At 43.4% G+C, this 18,995-nt stretch overlaps 1 protein-coding gene and 1 long non-coding RNA gene across 11 annotated transcripts; one reads left to right on the top strand and one right to left on the bottom strand.

The window, feature by feature from the left end:
* Positions 1 to 276: 276 nt before the first annotated feature.
* On the bottom strand, positions 277 to 2,431 carry LOC128125022 (uncharacterized). The gene is made up of 2 exons (XR_008223080.1): positions 2,318 to 2,431; positions 277 to 2,108 (listed from the first exon to the last, which is right to left on the bottom strand). It is a non-coding gene; the product is annotated as an uncharacterized LOC128125022 (long non-coding RNA).
* Positions 2,432 to 2,618: 187 nt separating this feature from the next.
* On the top strand, positions 2,619 to 18,363 carry Znf382 (zinc finger protein 382). 10 transcript variants are annotated; one of them, XM_052761802.1, is made up of 6 exons: positions 2,695 to 2,799; positions 5,044 to 5,232; positions 5,324 to 5,397; positions 9,973 to 10,127; positions 10,797 to 10,889; positions 16,238 to 18,363. In XM_052761802.1, exons 2-6 carry the CDS (start codon positions 5,209 to 5,211, stop codon positions 17,629 to 17,631), a joined length of 1,740 nt encoding a protein of 579 aa, XP_052617762.1. In that variant the 5' UTR covers positions 2,695 to 2,799; positions 5,044 to 5,208; the 3' UTR covers positions 17,632 to 18,363. The 10 variants fall into 10 exon arrangements, with proteins under 10 accessions (XP_052617769.1, XP_052617760.1, XP_052617759.1 ...); XM_052761805.1 differs by having other exon boundaries at positions 2,705 to 2,811; positions 9,988 to 10,127; XM_052761801.1 differs by having other exon boundaries at positions 2,705 to 2,811.
* The last annotated feature ends 632 nt before the right edge of the window (positions 18,364 to 18,995 follow it).

Below are 18,995 nucleotides of genomic sequence, written 5' to 3'. Positions count from 1 at the left end.
TAAAAACGTATTTCTGTATGTAGAATATACAAATTCATAGAGACAGAAAGATTAGACGTTATCTCAAGATGGAGAAGAAAGGAATATAGAGCAATGATTTCCTAAGTACAGAATTTCTGTTTTGTGTGATGGAAAAGCCCCACAAACGGACAGTAGTATCAGGACATAATATCATGAATATGTAATAAATCAATACAATTAATATAAGTAATGAATATCATAAATATAGTTATTGAATGAATACTGTAAATGTAATCAATGAATACCACAAATGTAATTAATATCATGAGTGTAATTAATGGATATCATGAATGTAATTAATATCTTGAACGTAATTCATGCAAAAAAATAAAAAAAACATATTTCTAAGTACTGCTTCACATAACCGTCTTCCTGTTCTCCTAGTAATTATGAATACATTGATTTATAATTCCCAAAGATGTAAATACTAAAAAGGTTCATTTGAGTATCAGCGTATTTACTTTTTCTTCCTACATGCACTGAAGTAAAATAAAACTAGTTAGTTGGTTGAATTCCTTTCACAACTAAGAATTAGAGAGGTATCATTTAAATAATTCACATGAATTTTAGAGGTGGGAGAAACAGAAAATGACAATGTATACCAAATCATTGATAATACATATTCCTGCTAGGTATCATGGCACTTCCCTTTAATCCCTACACTCCACAGGCAGAGGCAGGCAGAGCTCCACCAGCCAGGACTACGCAGTAAGACTCCATTTCCAAAAATTTTTTTCTCTTAAAAATGTGCCAGGCATAGTGGTGTATGCCTTTAATCCTACTGCTTGGGATGCAGGGGCAGGCATATCTCTCTGAGTTCAAGGCCAGCATAGACTACAAATGTTCCTGGCCATCCAGAGCTACACCATGAGCCCTGTATCAAAACAAAACAAAAGTCTGTCTGTCTGTCTCCTCCTCCTTCCTCTCTGTCTCTCTCTGTGCGTGCGTGTGTGTGTGTGTGTGTGTGTGTGTGTGTGTGTGTGTGTGTGTGTGTGTGTGTGTGTCTGTGAAGGCCTGCTGGTGGACACCCTCTGCCTGTGGAGTGTAGGGATTAAAGGGAAGTGCCATGATACCTGTCTGCTTCTCCAGCACTGGCATCACAAGCACGTGCCATCCCATGCCAGGTTTTTATGTGGGCGTTAGGCTGGACCTCAGGCCCTCACACTTGTGCAGCAAGCACTTAGGGCCTCATCATAGTGACAATGCTAAAAGTATAAATACGTAGGTCAACTTATGTTATGGAATACTTTTCTCAGTGAGACTATTAATTACATCTCCCCCCCAAAAAAACACAGTAAAACCTATATACATTTAAAGCATTTTTCTAAAGAAATGGGAAAGAAATCTATTATGAATAGTTTGAAGAGGTAAGTTGGAAAATGACAGTACAGTACTAAAAACAAATGAAATTTGGCTACAACGTCTTGTGCATTTAAAAAATCTTATTTCATCAATATAATGACACATTTTTGATAGTAAGATTTGCCTTCCAAAATAAACCATACAATTGAGATTAAATATCCCTTTCAGATTAAATATTGTTTGGTCCAAAGTAGAGAATCAATGTAGCTTTATCATTGCCTTTTTCCGTTGAATGGCCAATTAATACATCATATTGGATGAAATCATTGGAAAATCATTAATAAATACAGGACTTCTAAAACGGTCATTGGAATCCTATTCTTGGAACCTCAATACTCCATCTTCTCCTGCACTTTGCTTTGGGGGAAATTCCAAGAGCTCCATACTGAACACACGGCTGTGGTATTTAAGTCTGAATCTTCACTCTAAGTTTCAAATATCAACTTCCCCCTTAACAGCCACTTCACTACATTGTGTGCAGTGTGGCTATCTGGTGAAATGACAGAGGCGGTGACCGAAATCCCAGTGCACACATTCCGAGAAACGACGGAACTTCTCATTGGCATCTCTGCACGCCTACCCTCTCCTGCAGAGTAATACTGTATGTGTACAGACTGAAGTGAGAACGCAACAGAGGCCGCACCACGGTCTCTTCCACAGTCTCAAGAGGATCTCCTGCACATACTTTTCGGCCTAGAACCGTCAAAATGAAATTCTGCCATACTCTGCAGAAAAAAAAAAAGGGGGGGGTACATTGGGCCCATGTTGATCAATGCATAGTGCTGCCACAAGATCAAGTGATCACCCTATGACATTATCGCAAACAGCCCGGTCCGTTCTGTCACCCAAACCTCATCAGGGCCAGTCAAGCGCTCCCCACTGGGCACACCCCACACCGAGGCAGCCACGCATTCCCACGCGCGACCACACAGACCCTGGCGAGCAGCCGACAGCCACAGGATCCCAAAGTCCCACATGCCCGCTTCGGGTTCCAGGAACTGGGAAGCGCGGCTGCCACTCGGACCCGGGTCAGCTCAACTCAGTCCACAGGGAAAAGAAAAAGAAAAAAAGATGACCACAACGCCAGAGGAAGGTGACCCCAAGCCGAGCTTCTAGGACCGGCCTGCAGGTCTGGGTGGAAGTAATTCAGGACCCAGCCAAGAGGACATTGGTACCAGCGCAGGGCGAGGGACAGGCGCGCAGCATCTAACGGGCTGCCCCAGAGGCTCCTGGGAATGCGACTCCCCGGGATGTGTGCGCAGGCGCAGATGGCTGAGCCACGGCAGGGGGTGAGGCTGCTGAGTACTGGGGCGTCTGAAGAGGACCGCAGTGGATGCTCCGGATCCCGAGAGCGTCGGAGAGAGCGAATCCAGATGGGGCGGCCCGGGAGGAAACCAGGAGGCCGAGCCGGGCCTGGTAATTTGGGGGGTAAGGAAGCGGGACCCGGACACTCAGCCACAGCACAGGGCCTCGGGCGTGGTCCGTGGGCGTGACCCTGAGGATGACTGCTGGTGACCCGAGGGCGCAGGGGTAGTTTGCTTGTTTAAGCGCAAGAAAGCTCTGTCCCTGGGAACAGGACCCTGGGCTGCAAGAGCGTTGCCTGTGAGGATGTGGGGTGCATGTTGCGGTTTGTCTCCCTTGACTCATCCTGATTATGGTTTTTATTTTGGTGGGGCGGGGGGTGAGTGTGATCTCCTTGGATGTGTGAAAGATGGATGATGGAGTCTTGCATAGGGTTACTGCGGCATGCGTCTGTTTTTAGATTAAGTGTGACTTGTATTTGAGGCAGGAGAATTGAAAGTGATCTGTTAACGTGATTGTGAGGGACTTTGCCTGGAATTGTATCAGGTTCTGTGGTCGTGAATGACATGTGGGGCTATAGTTTGGTGGTTTTCTGAAGGATGTTTGTAAGGTTATCACTAATTGTGTGTTTTCTTCTGTTGTTTCTCATGGTTTTATGTCTGTAGAACCCTTAATATTTAAATGATTGAGGTATGCCGTACGATCACATATGTGTAATTTTTTTTTAAAGACAGATGCATTATGTATCCCAACTGCTGGGATTCCATGTGGTGTGTGCACCACCAAGCCTGGAAGTTATGTACTATTTGATTATCAGATTAGTAGCCAGCAAGCCTGCTTCACAAATTTCTAAGTAGGAACTTAGAAAATATGATGGCACTAATGTTGGGAAGGAATAGGTAAGATTTTCATGATTCCCAGTGGCGAGGCCACTTACCTGGAAGCACAATGTTAAATAAAAACAGTGTTGGAAAGAATGGTGTTGCATGGGAGCCTGCAGGAAGTGCAGCACTTTCCACACATTTATGTAAGTGGATTCTTCTGCTCCTGAAAATTATAAAAAAAAATATTTAGTACACTTTTACTTCTAAGAACAGCCTCATCTTAGTAATTAAAATAACTTTGCCAACCAGAGTATTCACCGTAGCAGTCAGTCCTTCGGACTTTGCTTAGCCAAATGGGAGCTGGCAAATTGTCAGAGTGGTTAATTTCTTTTCTGTGTCTGTATCTGTACTTCTAAATGTGTTAATGCAGTACGTACTTCTTGAATTAACTGTTAGTACTGAGTAATGCTTATATATTATGCTGATATAACTTTTTAAAATTTATTCATTTTCATGTGCACGAGTGTTTTGCCTGCATGTATGTATTGTATCATGTGTGTGCCTGCTGCCCACAGAGGTCATAAGAGGGTATCTCCTGGAACTAGAGTTACCAGTGTCTATGAGCTGCCATGTGGGTGCTTGGAACTGAGTCCTCTGCAAGAGCAACAAGTACTCTTAATCACGAACCATTCTCCAGCCCCAACTATGCTTCTTAAATAGTGTACTACAAGCAAATCAGTAAGGAGATTGAAACAGAAAGTAGAAAATCCAGATTTTTAAGCTATGGGGAAATGTAACATATGACCAGGTCTTTTGAAGCATATGTAGTATAACATGTGATAAAGATGACATATTTATCATGGGTGGTGGTGGCGCATGCCTGTAATTCCAGCATTTGGGAGGCAGAGGCAGGAGGGTCTCTGTGAGTTTGAGGCCAGTCTGGTCCTCAGAGTGAGTTCCAGGAGAGCCATGGCTACACAGGGAAACTCTGTCTTGAAAATCAAAAAGAAAAAAAAAAGATGGCATTTACTTTTAATCGAGGAGACATTGATTATACAAAACAATACATAGCTAAACACAGTTTACAGGAGGAGATTTTCACGATGGAAAGCCGAATAATAGAAACTAAGAAAAGTTATTCGACTCTCAAAATGATTTGGATCTTAAGCAGAAAATAGGATCTGAGAGTATAGTTCAGTGATAGAACACTAGAAAAAAAAATCAGAAAATACCCATGGCAAAGGTATAACAAACTAGATAAGAGTACAAGAAAGGGGAAATGTTAAACACATTAAAGGAAGTTTATCACAATAAGAAAGATATACCTTGGACCACAGTACAGAACTGATAAAGGCTTCACCAGGGCTGGGAAGGTGATGGCATGTCCTGCTGGTGACGGTACAGGTCAGCAGAGAGAACATGAAGACGCTGTGGTGGGGCAGTGCTGAGCATCGGGCACAGAGTCTTGCTTATGCTAGCAAGTGCTGGACCGGAGTCACAGCCCAGACCTGTTCTGTAAACCTGTGTTCCACAGGAAATTGAAGAGTGCAAAACAAGAAGTTGCATTTGCCAGCTGCAGCAGGTTCTACGGAATCCATCCTGGCTCAGCAAGAGATGGGGTTTCTGGTTTTGGCGAGAAAGCGAGACTTGTTTGCTTCTACACAGACCTCTGTCCTGGGTTTTGGAAGTGCACCCAGAGATGGCATGTGGAAACAGTGGAAATGTATGCAGATGTAATTGAGTTATTCCGAGAGATCTAATTTGAGCCTGGTTTCTTCCTGGCTCCTCACGTCCTTCCATCTTTGCCTTTATAGGACTCCTCCCTTTTCCAAAAGAGGAACCCAGACGACGAGGTTCATCTCTCACAAGTCTCAAAGCCATGTCTAAGGTGAGATAGTTCCTTTCTTTTCTTTCAGGAAATAGGGACATTTGCTTAGTAATGCTGCTTCAGCTGCCAGGATATTAGGATTTGCTTCCATGAAACAGTTTTTAGACTAGGGCCAGGGTCTCTAGTTAAGGTCCTGATTGGAGAGACAAGTGGCACTGGGCTGTAATATTTAAGGTGATGTCTTCCAAATTTTCTCCTGTACATGGTTCACCTGCCTCACTGATTCCAGTGCGGGTACCTAATTCCAACCAGATGACCTTAAGCCTTCCTCAGGTATACCTTCTATTTATGGCCACCGTTCACAGACTGCTCACTGTCTCCTTTGTCTGTCTCCTTACAGAAGTACTGCTGTAATAAAAATGTATTGTCTTGATTTAGAGAGAAGTAAATTATTGTACTTTTATCTTGACACTGACTTGAGATCTAAATTGTGAGTACTCAAGGAGCAGACAAGGGTAGGAGGTAAAATTGTTGGGTCACGTGATTAGTTTGTGGAAAGATGGCCTGTATGTGAGGGTTTCAGTGTAGACATTTGAATATGAACTGGTATAGAAAACTGAGGTTGGACCACTGGCCATGGTGATGCACATGTAATCCCAGCATATGGGAGACAGGTAAGAGGATCCTGATTTGAGCTGGGGTTCCAAAGTGAGACCTTGTAAAAGACAAAAGTTTTTTAGAACTTTTTTTGCTTGTTTCTTTTATTTTTTTTTCCAGAGCTGAGGACCAAACCCAGGGCCTTGCGCTTGCTAGGCAAGCGCTCTACCACTGAGCTAAATCCCCAACCCCTCATTTTATCTTTTAAGACAAGGTTTCTCTGAATTAGCCTTGGCTATCCTGGAGCTTGCTCCATAGACCAGGCTGCCCCCAAACTCACAGAGATCAGCCTGTCTCTGCCTCCCAAGTGCTGCGATTAAAGGCATGCGCCACCACTGCCCAGCTTAGATTTCTTTACGTGTATGAGTGTTTTGCCTGTGTGTATGTATGTGTACCATGTGTGTGCCTGGTGCCCTTGGAGGTCAGAAGAAGGTGTCCATCCTTTGGATCTGGAGTTGCAAACAGGTATTAACCACCTTGTGGGTGTTGGGAACTGAACCCAGGTCCTCTGTAAGAGCAATAAGTGCTCTTAACTACTGAGCCGTCTCTTTACCCCCTCCTCTCTAATTTTTCTATTGATTCCTGTCTGCCAGGAATTCCTACCAGGGGAAATCTGTTCAGTATTCAGTACTATTACTGGTTTATTATTTTCTTTTATCTGTCTTCTAAAATTTTACATCCACTTGCAGGAGAAGAAAATGCATGGGCTAGTCCACTCTTGGAATAATCTGTCCTTGAATCGAAGGCAGTACCTTGTCCTGTTTTCATATTTTTCTTTCATAAAATTCCTCATCTACCAACCTTTAAAGTATTGGTTTTCCTCCAAGTTTCAATCGGTTCATTGTTTTATGTCCTCTTTTTCTGTATACACAGTCAGAATTGCTTTGCAAGACTACACTTAATTTGATTCTGTGACTATGAAATACCTCCGTCCATTCAGACATCAGAACCATATATTCAACATGCAAGGGCTTGGAGTGTAGCCCAGTTGGTAGACTGTTTGCTTAGCATGCATGGAGCTCCTGGTCTACAGAGCAAGCTCTACAGCACCACATTAACTGGGCGTGGAGGCACAGGTCTACAGTCTTGATGTTCTGAAGGGGGAGAGAGGAGGATCAGTAGTTCAAAGTCATCCTCAACTACATAACAGCTTTCAGGCTCTCCTGGAAACAAACAAACAAACAAACTACCCACTAACAGTCACCACCTACCCATTCCATACACTCTTCATTTCCTTCGTGACCTTCTGTGATCCAGCCTGTTATTTCCTCTGTTTCCTGTTTTGATTTTCTTTTCTTTTTTTTTTGTTGTTTATTTTGAGACAGGGCTTCATTGTATGGTCCTAGTAGTATGGAACTCACTGTGTAGCTGAGGCCAGCCTTCTGCATCTGCTTCCTGAGTCCTGGGATTATAGGCATGCACCACTACATTCGGCTCTTGTTCCACTTGCCCACTCCCAGCTTTCACATACTTACCTTGGCAGTGAGCCCAAGAGCTGTCCTCTTCCTTCTCCAGGCTGTTACAACCAGTTGTCTCAAACCCCATCAGGTGGGAACCGGTGGTCCTCCGTTAGCCCACTAATCCGCAGCATAATCTCCAGGAGTGGTTACCTAATCGTCTTCCCTACCTAAGGCATTCTCAGCCTTCTCCAGTAGCCTGCACCATGGCCCACGCCTCCTGTCCAGCTTCATGAGTCAGACTCTGGTTTCATTTGTTTGTTTTTGAGGAATGTTACCATATAACTTATATTATGTTTTTCATGTTTAATTTGTATTCGTGTGTGTGTGTGTGTGTGTGTGTGTGTGTGTGTGTGTGTGTGTGTGTATTAATGTGGGTGCCTGTGGAAGCCAAAAGAGGTCAGCAAATTCCCTGGAGCTGGGGTTACAGCTGGTTGTGAGCTTCCAGATGTGGGTGATGGCACCCAAACTCTAGTCTCTGGAAGAGTGGCAAGTGCTTTTAGCTGCTGAGCCATCTCTCAAGCCCACTTCATGGTCAGGCCTGTGTGCATTGCAATAGAATATACAAGATCATATATTGGAAAGGAAAAAAAAATACTAACAGAGTGCATTCAAGAGTAGTAGTGATCAACTATGTAAGTTGCCACTCATGCCTGTTGATGGTTTATCAATAACAATGAATATGTTGGAAACGTGATCAAGTCAATTTTTTATTATTAAAAATTTTTGTTAGTTTTTTGAAACATGGTATTTCTGTGTAGCCCTGGCTGTCTTGGGACTCGATATGTAGACCAAGCTGGCTTGGAATACACAGAGGTCCACCTGCCTCAGCCTTCCAGGTGTTGGGATTAAATGTGCCATGATGCCATGTTAAGTCCATTTATTTGTTATTTTAGCCAGGCAGTGGTGATGCATGCCTTTAATTCCACACTTAGGAGGCAGAGGCAGGCAGATCTCTGAGTTTGAGGCCAGCCTACCTGGTCTACAGATTGAGTTCCCGGACATCCAAGACTACACAGAGAAATCCTGTCTCAAAAAAACAAAACAAAAATTGTTATTTTAATTTGAATGTGTGTGTGCCTGTGAGTCACACATGTGTGCACCATATGTGTGCAGGTGCTCTTGGAAGGGAGAGAAAGGTATTTGAGTGTCTGGAACTACAGTTAAAGGCAACTGAGAGCAGCCTAATGTGGGTGCTGAGAACCAAACCCAGGTCCTCTGAAAAAGCATGGAGTACTCTTAACCACTGAGTTATGTGGGTGCTGAGAACCAAACCCAGGTCCTCTGAAAAAGCATGGAGTACTCTTAACCCCTGAGCCGGCTCTTCATTTGTGAGTTCGTTTTTCAGAGCTGTGCCTTGAAGGAAGAGGGTCCAGTATTACTCCTGGTGTACTCGCTGTCTCCGTTCCTGCAGCTTGTTGCCTTTTTGGTCTCAAAGCCTGTTCGCTAACATGCTGTTTACTAACTGGCCTCCTTCCATGAATTTTTATTCATTTAAAATTTTACTCATTTTTTTAAGACAGTCTGACTGTGTAACCCTGGCTGGCTTGGAGCTCACTCTGTAGACCAGGCTGACTTTGAACCCACAGAGATCCACCTGCTTCTGCCTCTCAAGTGCTGAGATTAGAGGCATCCCATGAGTTTTTGAAAACCAATGTCTTTTATTCCTGCAATACGGATTTATTCTTAGTTCAAAATTTTGTACGCTCAGTGAAGCTTCAGATTACAGGATGAAATTTTCTTTGCTTTGTGATGCATTTTCTGTGTACATTTTCCCCTCATTGTGTTTTTGATCCTTACTGAGTGAATGTTTCTCATATGCCTCTCTTTATAACTTCTCCCAAGTAGAATCAAGGCTTTTATCATTTTGGTCCACCAGTAAATCAGTGGCCACAAAACTGTGGTCTAAGATTATTTATATTTTTAACATGAGATAAAAGCTCAATATTACTGGATGTATTTTTAGAAAGAGTGTGTGTGTGTGTGTGTGTGTATGTGTGTGTGTGTGTGTGTGTGTGTGTGTGTGTGTGTGTGTGTGTAGCACAAATTGCACAATTAAGGAGCTAGAGAGGTGGCCCAGTGATTAAGAGTACTGGCTGCTGATATCAGGTTGGTGGCACACACCTTTAATCCCAGTACTCATCGGCAGAGGCACAGGCAGCCTGGTCTCCATAGTGAGTTCCAAGATAGCCAGAGCTACATAGAGAGAGAGACGTAGTCTTAACTCTCCTCCCCTCAAAAATGGTCACTGGCTGCTCTTGGAGAAGACTTGGATTGGTTCCCAGTACCCACACAGGAGGCTCACAACAGCCTGGAACTCCAGTTCTAGGGATCTGACACCCTCTTTTAGCCTCCTCAGACACTGAAGCCATGTGGTACACATACTGTAGCCAGGCAAATACTTATACACATAAAATAAACAAATCTTTTTCAAAGATAAAATTTTAAAACTAGTTCATCCACTGATCATCCCCAGACTAGTCCCCAACATTTAGTTCTAACCCATTTCCAATAACTTCAGGATGAACTGCTACAGTGTGCCCTTACAGGGGTCCCTGTCACTCAAGGATGTGACCGTGGACTTCACCCAGGACGAGTGGCAGCAGCTGGATCCTGCTCAGAAGGCGCTCTACAGGGATGTGATGTTGGAAAACTATGGCCACCTCATCTCCGTGGGTAAGTGTCACTCATATCCTTTCCAGAATTCCAAAATCGGGTTCTCATGCTTGAGCAGCAGGTACATCACCAACGGAGGCGTCTCCTCCCGCCGGTGTGACTCTCCGTGGTTAGCAGAACGTATTATTTTGTTTATGAGACATCGCCTCTCAGTGTAATCCTCCTGGTTGTTCTGGGGCTTGCTATCTAGATCAGGCTAGCCTTGAACTCACAGAGATCCTCCTGCCTCTGCCTCCTGAGTGCTGGGATTAAAGGTATGCACCACCATGCCTGGCCCAATATACGGTTTTTTAAGGACTTATTTTTATTTAATATATATGAGTGTTTTACCTGTGTGTGTGAACCATGTGTGTGCTTGATGCCTGTAGAGGGCAGAGGAGGGATGTCTGATCCCCTGAAACTTAAGGATGGTTGTGAGTGGCCATGTGGGTGCTGGAAATTGAACCTGGGTCCTCTGGAAGAGCAGCCAGTGTTTTTAACTGCTGAGCCATCTCTCCAGCCTCAGGATATATGATTATTAACTTTGGGAAGACATTAATTTGTAACCCATGTGCCACCATGAAGTTGTGTCTCTCTCAGTAGTTTAGAGTCCCAGCAATTGAGATCAAGTCTCACTTTTCTTCCCCCCACCCCCTCCGCCTTCCTTCCTCTCCCTTTCTTCATTATCAGGATTTCACATAACAAAGCCTGATATGATCCGAAAATTGGAACAAGGAGAAGAGCTATGGACAGAGAGAATGTTCCCAAGTCAAAGCTATCTAGGTAAGTCATAGATATTAGAGTTTGTGGGACAGATGAAGACGTAGCTCAGTGCTGGAGCACCTAAGACACCCAAGGAGCTGGGTTTGATCTCTGACGCTTCCTAAGAAAACAGAAGTTCAAGGTGGGGTGGTTGCCCAGCTGTTAAAGCCCCAAACAGAATCCTCTAGTGCTGAATCTCAGGCACTGACAGCTTTGATGGTCTGGGTATCCATTTTAGAACTGCGGTAGAGTGCAGTTCACCATTGTTATCATTTTAAGCACGTAGTTCAGGGGCATGAACTACATTCACATTTTTGTTTGTGTGTTTGCAACCATCACCATTGGGGAGCTCCAGAAGTGTCATGTTACAAAACTGGAAAACTGCCAGGCAGTGGTGGCCCACGCCTTTAATCCCAGCACTCAGACGCAGAGGCAGACAGATCTCTGTGAGTTCGAGGCCAGCCTGGTCTACAGAGTTCCAGGACAGCCAGGGCTACACAAAGAAACCCTGTCTCAAAGAACCGTAAAAAAAAAAAAAAAAAGAAAGGAAGGAAGGAATAAATAAATGTATGGTGGTTCCTGTTATCTTACCGAGAATCCATTATAGGCTTTGTAGGTATGATGTGTAATGATACAGCACACAGGCCTCGGCGGGTGAGAGACAGAGACACCATGCAGACAGCACTCAGTGCAGGGTTTTATTTGGTGGGGAGAAGAAAGGGGGGAGAGAAAGAGGGAAAGTGGAGGTGTGCACGCCTCATGCGGGGGAGAGGAAGAAGAAGGGAGGGGTTTTTCCTTAAAAGAGAATTTACATCAGGACGCAGGGCAGGTCCCCAAGGGGTGGGACAGAATGCCACCATTATGTACACAGAGGTCTGGCACATAGTTCTTCCAATTCTGACAAATAGATAGACCCATGTTCCAAATCCCAGTCAAGATAAAGACTGTTAACTCAGTCATTCCCAATAAGTCTCTTCTGAAACCTTCCTCCCACTAAGTTTTGAATTTTACTAGAATTAGTTTTATCTATTCTACCCCATTTTCTTCCTCTCAGCTTCATAGTTGAAAGATTCATACAGGGTTTTAGATGTTTAAGTCTTTTGTGGTGTTTGTTTGTTTGTTTTTCTTACAAAAGGAGATAGAGAGCAATTTGGAAAGACACCAGTATCAACCTCTGGCGCGCACATGCACACACACACAACACACACACACACACACACACACACATACACACACACACACACACGCACGCACACACGCACACACGTATGTGCTCACCCCCACACAAACACCTATACACCCTACCCTACTCCCATAAAATGCACTTTTGAAGTAAAAACACTTTGCTTGTATATTTGCAAACTAGTGTTTTCATTTCTTTTTGAGTTTGTGTATATGTGTATGTGCATGTTAATGTGTGAGGATACTGCAAACACGGGCAAGCATGAACATACAGAGACACAACACAATCACCTTACAGCTTTTGTTCTAAAGATGTTAGCCAGGGACCTGTAAAGTACAGTGGTGTGCCCACCCTTTCTGTACAGTATCTGCTTTGTTGTGTAAAAAAAAAATATGTAAAGTGCTAGGGGTGGAACCAGAGCACTTTACATATGCCAGACAAATGCTTCCACCGAAGTTCCTTTCACTGTGTCATCTTAGCAAGACAAATGTGATCAATTTGAAGAGCCTCCTTGTGGCCATCTCTCTAGAGCCCACCTCTTTTAAAACTGTTTGTTTCCTAAGAGTCTTTTGTTTCTTAGCACAGGTAATTCTGGTGGTCCTGAGTTCTTTAAGTGTCCCTAGGAGGGGTAGGGAGTTTCCTTAGCAGCTGGAGTAGAGAGGGCAGGTTCTGGCATGGATGAATAGTGGTTGAAAAGGCAGAGGATTGGAGGGGGCATAGCGGGCTCAAGGGAACTGAGACAAGACAGAGATGGTAGAGGAGGAAGAAGTAGAAATGATGGGCTGGCCAAGGTCCTGCAGGGCTGCCAAGCCTGCAGACCTGAGTTCACTTCCCAGGGCTCCGTGGGGAAGGAGAGAAGCAGTTCGCACAGATTGTCCTCCTTCTTCCACCTGCAAATGTGCGCTCAGGTGCACGTGCACACAAAAGTAAATAAATACCGTTTAAAAACTGACTTCCAGGGCATCTTTGGTTACCTAGCAAGTTGAGGCTGTGCGAGATAGTTTTATGTCAACTTGACACAAGCTAGAGTCATCAGAGAGGAGGGAGCTTCTATTAAGATCATGTCTCCATAAGATTGGGCTGTACACAAGCCTGTAAGGCATTTTCTTAATTAGTGATTGATGCGGGAGGGTCCAGCCCATTGTGGGTGGTGCCAGCCCTGGGCTGCTGGTCCTGGGTTCTATAAGAAAGCAGACTGAGCAAGCCATGGGCAGCAAGCCAGTAAGCAGCACCCCTCCGTGGCCTCTGCATCAGCTCCTGCCTCCAGGTTCCTGCCCTGGTTGAGTTCCTGTCCTGACTTCCTTCATTGACAAACAGTGCTGTGGAAGTGTGAGCCAAATAAGCCCTTTCCTACTCAGGTTGCTTCAGTAATGGTGTTTTGTCACAACAGTAGTGACCCTAGCTAGGACAGAGGCCAGCTTCGGCTGTGAGACCCATCAGCTATTTCGCTTCCAGACCAAGGGAGCCAGGGAGTTACCCCTTCTTGGAACAGAACCTGGAATGAAGAAGACTAGAATCATTTCTTTTTCTTAGAGGCGTGTGCTGCCATAACGTTTTGAGAAGCCCATCCCATCACTCTTGCACAGGTGTCCTGATGTGTTTGTTCCTGGAGGAACTGTCTTCACTCTTTTTTTTTTTTTTTTTTTTTTTTTGGTTTTTCGAGACAGGGTTTCTCTGTGTAGTTTTGCGCCTTTCCTGGAACTCACTTGGTAGCCCAGGCTGGCCTTGAACTCACGGAGATCCGCCTGGCTCTGCCTCCCGAGTGCTGGGATTAAAGGCGTGCGCCACCACCGCCCGGCTCTGTCTTCACTCTTGCTCTGTTCTTTTTCAAGGTGTGCAAGTGCTCTATCTGCATGTACACCTGCATGTACACCTGCAGGCCAGAAGAGGGCATCAGATCCCACTAGAGATGGTTGGGAGCTACCGTGTGCGTGCTGGGAATTGCACTCAGGACCTCTGGAAGAGCAGCCAGTGCTCTTAACCGCTGAGCCATCTCAACAGCCCCACGGAACTTTCTCCACTCTTAGTTCTTGACTTTGTAAAAGTCCTGTGAATGATAATAGTCTGATCTAGTCTCAAATAGGGATTTCTTTGTTTTACATGAATAACTTCAAGTAGATGTTTCAGCCCATTTCTCTCACTATAATGGCATATTTTAATTTGTTAGGAAAGCAGCATGATTAAATTAGATATTTCACATAATATAGCCATGTTAAAATACTAGTTGTTTGGGGCTGGAGACATGGCTCAGAGGTTAAAAGAATGTATTGCTTGTGCAGAGGACCTGAGTTTGAGTCCCAGCACCCATATTGTCACTGCTCTAGTTGGCAGTGTGAACCTGGGAGAGTGGAGCCTAAAAATGAGGTGGACTAACTTCTCATGTAACAGCCAACTTTATCCAGGGTACCAGACAGTTCATACTCTGAGGGCACTCTGAGGGTTAAACCAGGTCATGTGAACAAAGTTCCCTGGAGTTCACGGGACAGTCACAAGGGCAAGGACACATTAGTTCACACTGTATACAGTCAAGAGGACAGCTCATGCTTGGAAATAACGTTCTGAATAATGGTGAGTAAAATGATGGGTAATCTGAAGTAAACCACTCCTATTTACTACACCTGGGAGGGGCATGAAAGCAGATTCCAAGAACAACCCACGTTATGGAGGAACAGAGGTTACAAGACTCTTGTCTTGTTTTCTTGCAAGCACTCAGAAATCTCACACAGCTTCATCCATGGACCGTGTTCTGACACCTGTACCTCCAGTTCCAGGGGATCTGATGCCTCTGACTTCCTTGATCACTTGCATTCATGTGTGCATAACACACACACACAGGGTTGGGGGGTGGGGCTTTGAGAATATTTAAAATAAATAGCAGGACCTAGGCAGTGGCGGTGCACACCTTTGATCCCAGTACTCGGGAGGCAGAAGCAGGCGGATCTCTGTGAGTTCGAGGCCAGTCTGGTCTATAGAGTGAGTTCCAGGACAGACAGGACTGTTACACAGAGAAACCCTGTCTCAAAAAACAAAACAAAACAATAACAATAATAATAATAATAATAAACAAGTATTTGAAATATTTCTTAAGTGGGCAATAATTTTATTCTAACTTCAGGAAATACTTCTCTGAATTTATTTTCCAATTTTATTCCAGTTTCAGAACAATTAGACTTTGTGGATAACAGCATGTCCCTGGAGGTGTTTGAGGTTCTTAGGGAGAAAATATAACTCCACTTACTAATATGAACAAATTTTCAGTTTCTTAGAAGTACAGATAAGTGGAATTGTACTTGTGTAAGTTTTACACTCTAAATAATATGTGAGCTTCACTCCTGCTGTCATTTTGTACTGCAGTTTACCCCCACCTCTACCTTAAAAAAACCCTAGGTACATAGGGAAACCCTGTCTCAACACAACAAAACAAAAACCACGAACTACCCTTGCTGGGCCCACCTTATCTGTATGAATCTCCCCCTTCCAAAGCCCCCTCTCACCGCCATCTATCTTTGCTGTTATACTTGTTTATCCTTGCATGTGTTATACTTGTTTATCCTTGCATGTGTTATACTTGTTTTTCCTTGCATGTGTTATACTTGTTTATCCTTGCATGTGTTATACTTGTTTATCCTTGCATGTGTTATACTTGTTTATCCTTGCATGTGTTATACTTTTCCTATGCAGCTTATATTTGCAGGAAAAAAATGCAACTTTGTTTTAAAGGTTTTTTCCTCCTTCAGTGGCTTACCAGGACTGTGTTTGTTGTGTAGGTTTCCCACCCTAGGAGATAACTAAGGGGCAAGAATATAGATCAGTTGGTAGAACACTTGCCTACCATGCTGGAAGCCCTGACTTGAATCCCCAGTACTACACAAGTGGGGAGTGCTGACGACACATGTCTTTAATCTTAGCAGTGGTGTGTGTGTGTGTGTGTGTGTGTGTGTGTGTGTGTGTGTGTGTGTGTGTGTGTGAAGAGAAGGATCAGAAATTGAAGTCACCAACCTTTGGCTACATAGCAACTTCAAGATCAACATCTACATAAGACCTTGTCTCAAAAATAAAAGATTTATTCTATTCATTTTGTAAACCATAATAACAAGACATCATGGTGTGTGTGTGTGTGTGTGTGTGTGTGTGTGTGTGTGTGTGTGTATTTTAAGAATTGCTAATTAATTATATTCTTTCCTAGAAGATGAAGATGTTTTGATGAAGTTCAAAGACTACCAAGACAAGCATTCTAAATCCATTGTAATCATCAACCACAAGAAACTAATTAAGGAGAGAACCAATATTTATGGGAAAACTCTTATACCAGGCAAGAACCATATTATTTCCCAAACACTATTTGAATATAAATCTGATGGGAAAGTTTTGAAAAATATTTCAGAATTCATTAATAGAGATATGAACCCTGTAAGAGAGAAGTTTGGTGATAATGGATGGGAGAAATCAATCCTGAATTCCAAACATGAGAAAACTCATCCTGAAACCACCCTCCATAAACAAATAGAAAGGGGTCTAAAGCTGGCTCAACGCCAGAAGCTGCAGATTCCAGAACAGCCTTTTGAATGTAACGAATATGACAGCTCCTTCCTTATGAGAGGAATGATATTTCCAAATAATAGAGCTCACAGAGGAGACGGAAACTTCAGCTACAATAAAGACGAAATTGCTTTTTTAGAAAAGTCAGACCTTGGTATTCATCCACATAATCTTATGGAAAAGAAATCCTCTACATACAACAAATATGGGAAATTCCTTTGCAGAAAGTCAGTTTTTATTATGCAGCCTAGATCTCAAATGGAGGAGAAGCCCTTCCAGTGTCCTTACTGTGGGAACAGCTTTCGCAGGAAGTCCTACCTCATTGAGCATCAACGGATCCACACAGGCGAGAAGCCCTATGTTTGCAGCCAGTGTGGAAAAGCCTTCCGTCAGAAGACAGCCCTGACGCTTCATGAAAAAACACATATAGAGGGGAAACCTTATCTTTGTATGGACTGCGGGAAGTCCTTCCGCCAGAAGGCAACCCTCACTAGACACCACAAAACACACACGGGGGAGAAAGCTTATGAGTGCACGCAGTGTGGAAGTGCCTTTAGAAAAAAGTCCTACCTCGTGGACCATCAGAGAACTCACACAGGGGAGAAACCGTATCAGTGCACTGAGTGTGGGAAGGCATTTATCCAGAAGACAACCCTCACTGTCCACCAGAGGACTCACACAGGAGAAAAGCCCTACATTTGTACTGACTGTGGGAAGTCCTTCTGCCAGAAAACAACTCTTACCCTCCACCAGAGAATTCACACAGGCGAGAAACCCTACATCTGTAATGACTGTGGGAAGTCCTTCCGCCAGAAGGCAATTCTCACTGTTCACTACAGGATACATACAGGAGAAAAGTCCAACGGCTGTTCCCAGTGTGGGAAAGCCTTTAGTAGGAAATCAAACCTCATTCGCCATCAGAAAACTCACACAGGAGAAAAACCCTATGAATGTAAAGAGTGTGGAAAATTCTTCAGTTGTAAGTCAAACCTCATTGCCCACCAGAAAACTCACAGGGCAGAAAATGTGAGAATTCAGTGAGTGGTGTGATTTTACTTTTTTATTTATTTGTTTTTTAGGTTTTTGAGACAGAATCTCACTAGGTAGCCTTGGCTGGCCTGGAACTTGGTACATAGACCAGAATCAGAAAGCTACCTGCTTCTGTCTCCTGAGTACTGGGATTAAAGGCGTGTATCACCAAGCCCTGGAGATTATTTTGTAATACTGAGTGCTTTCAGGTTCTCTTCCTTACATTTACTACTTGTTAGCCTATCACACACACAAATGCTATTGGATAAATTAAATGACAATAAAATGAAAACGCAGGCTTCATTTTCTTATTACTGGACTCAGCAGACTAAACTGACCTCTGATGAATTGCTATAACCATTCAAAGTTGCTTATTTTCAGTCTCATGAGGTACATATATTTCTTGTAAATCAGTAATAAATCGTTGGCCAAATGCAACTTGTTTGTATGAAATAAAAATTGTTACCTCCTCAATGTTAACCACAGTTCTGACTTCTAACATTGTAAATTGGCTTTTACACACTATAAACCTTTATATGAAGTTGAATTGTTTACCATATGTTCTTTCATTCACAGCTTGTTTCACTGTCTGAGTCCAGTTATGAATGCATGTGCAGAAGTTCATTTATTTTTATTCTGAATAGAATACCATTACATAAGCATATCACTTTTACCCATTCTGCTATTGATGGACTTTTACAGTGTTTACTGCTTAGGGCCATAATAAAAATGTACCTGTATGCACTTTTCTGTGTATATTCATGAGTGGAATTGCTGTGTCTTAGGATCTAATCAGCTTTGATAGATACTGCCAGAGAACTCTGACCTTTGATAGCATGAGATCATTTTACTCAGAAGGAAAACAACTACAAATATCCCCAATATGACAGCAGTTCAAATGACAGAATTCTCGACTGGAGAGATGGTTCAGCAGTTCAGAGACACGTTCTGCTCTTGCAGAGGACTGGGGTATAGTTCCCAGCAGCCACTTAGTGGCTCACAACAGGCTGTATTTGCAGTTCCAGAGGATCCAGTACTCTCCTCTGGCTTCTGCAGGCACCAGACATGTATACAGATGAGCAGGCACAATAGTAATAGAAGGTAACTCTAGCAATATTATGGTGGAAAGTGGAATGTAAATAGAAGCATGTACAAAGGCTTTTAGTCACAGCCAAAATCTTAATATAGTAGTGTAACAAACTTGGGGTTGCCTTTAGCCACAATTAATACCTTATTCGAAATGTACTAGAGAAACAGAAGCATTCAGCATTCCCTTGATCAACACTGGAAAATCTACAAGACTGTTGAAATTGGAGGTGAGTGGGAAAAATACAGCTTTTATCCAAGGCCTATAGGTCATACTGTAGTGATATACT

This window comes from Peromyscus californicus, unplaced genomic scaffold (genome assembly GCF_007827085.1).
Source record: "Peromyscus californicus insignis strain IS unplaced genomic scaffold, ASM782708v3 Scaffold_4__1_contigs__length_199733344, whole genome shotgun sequence".
NCBI lineage: Eukaryota > Metazoa > Chordata > Mammalia > Rodentia > Cricetidae > Peromyscus > Peromyscus californicus.
Note: the sequence above shows the minus strand (reverse complement) of the source record. Positions and strands in the feature narration are given on the sequence as shown.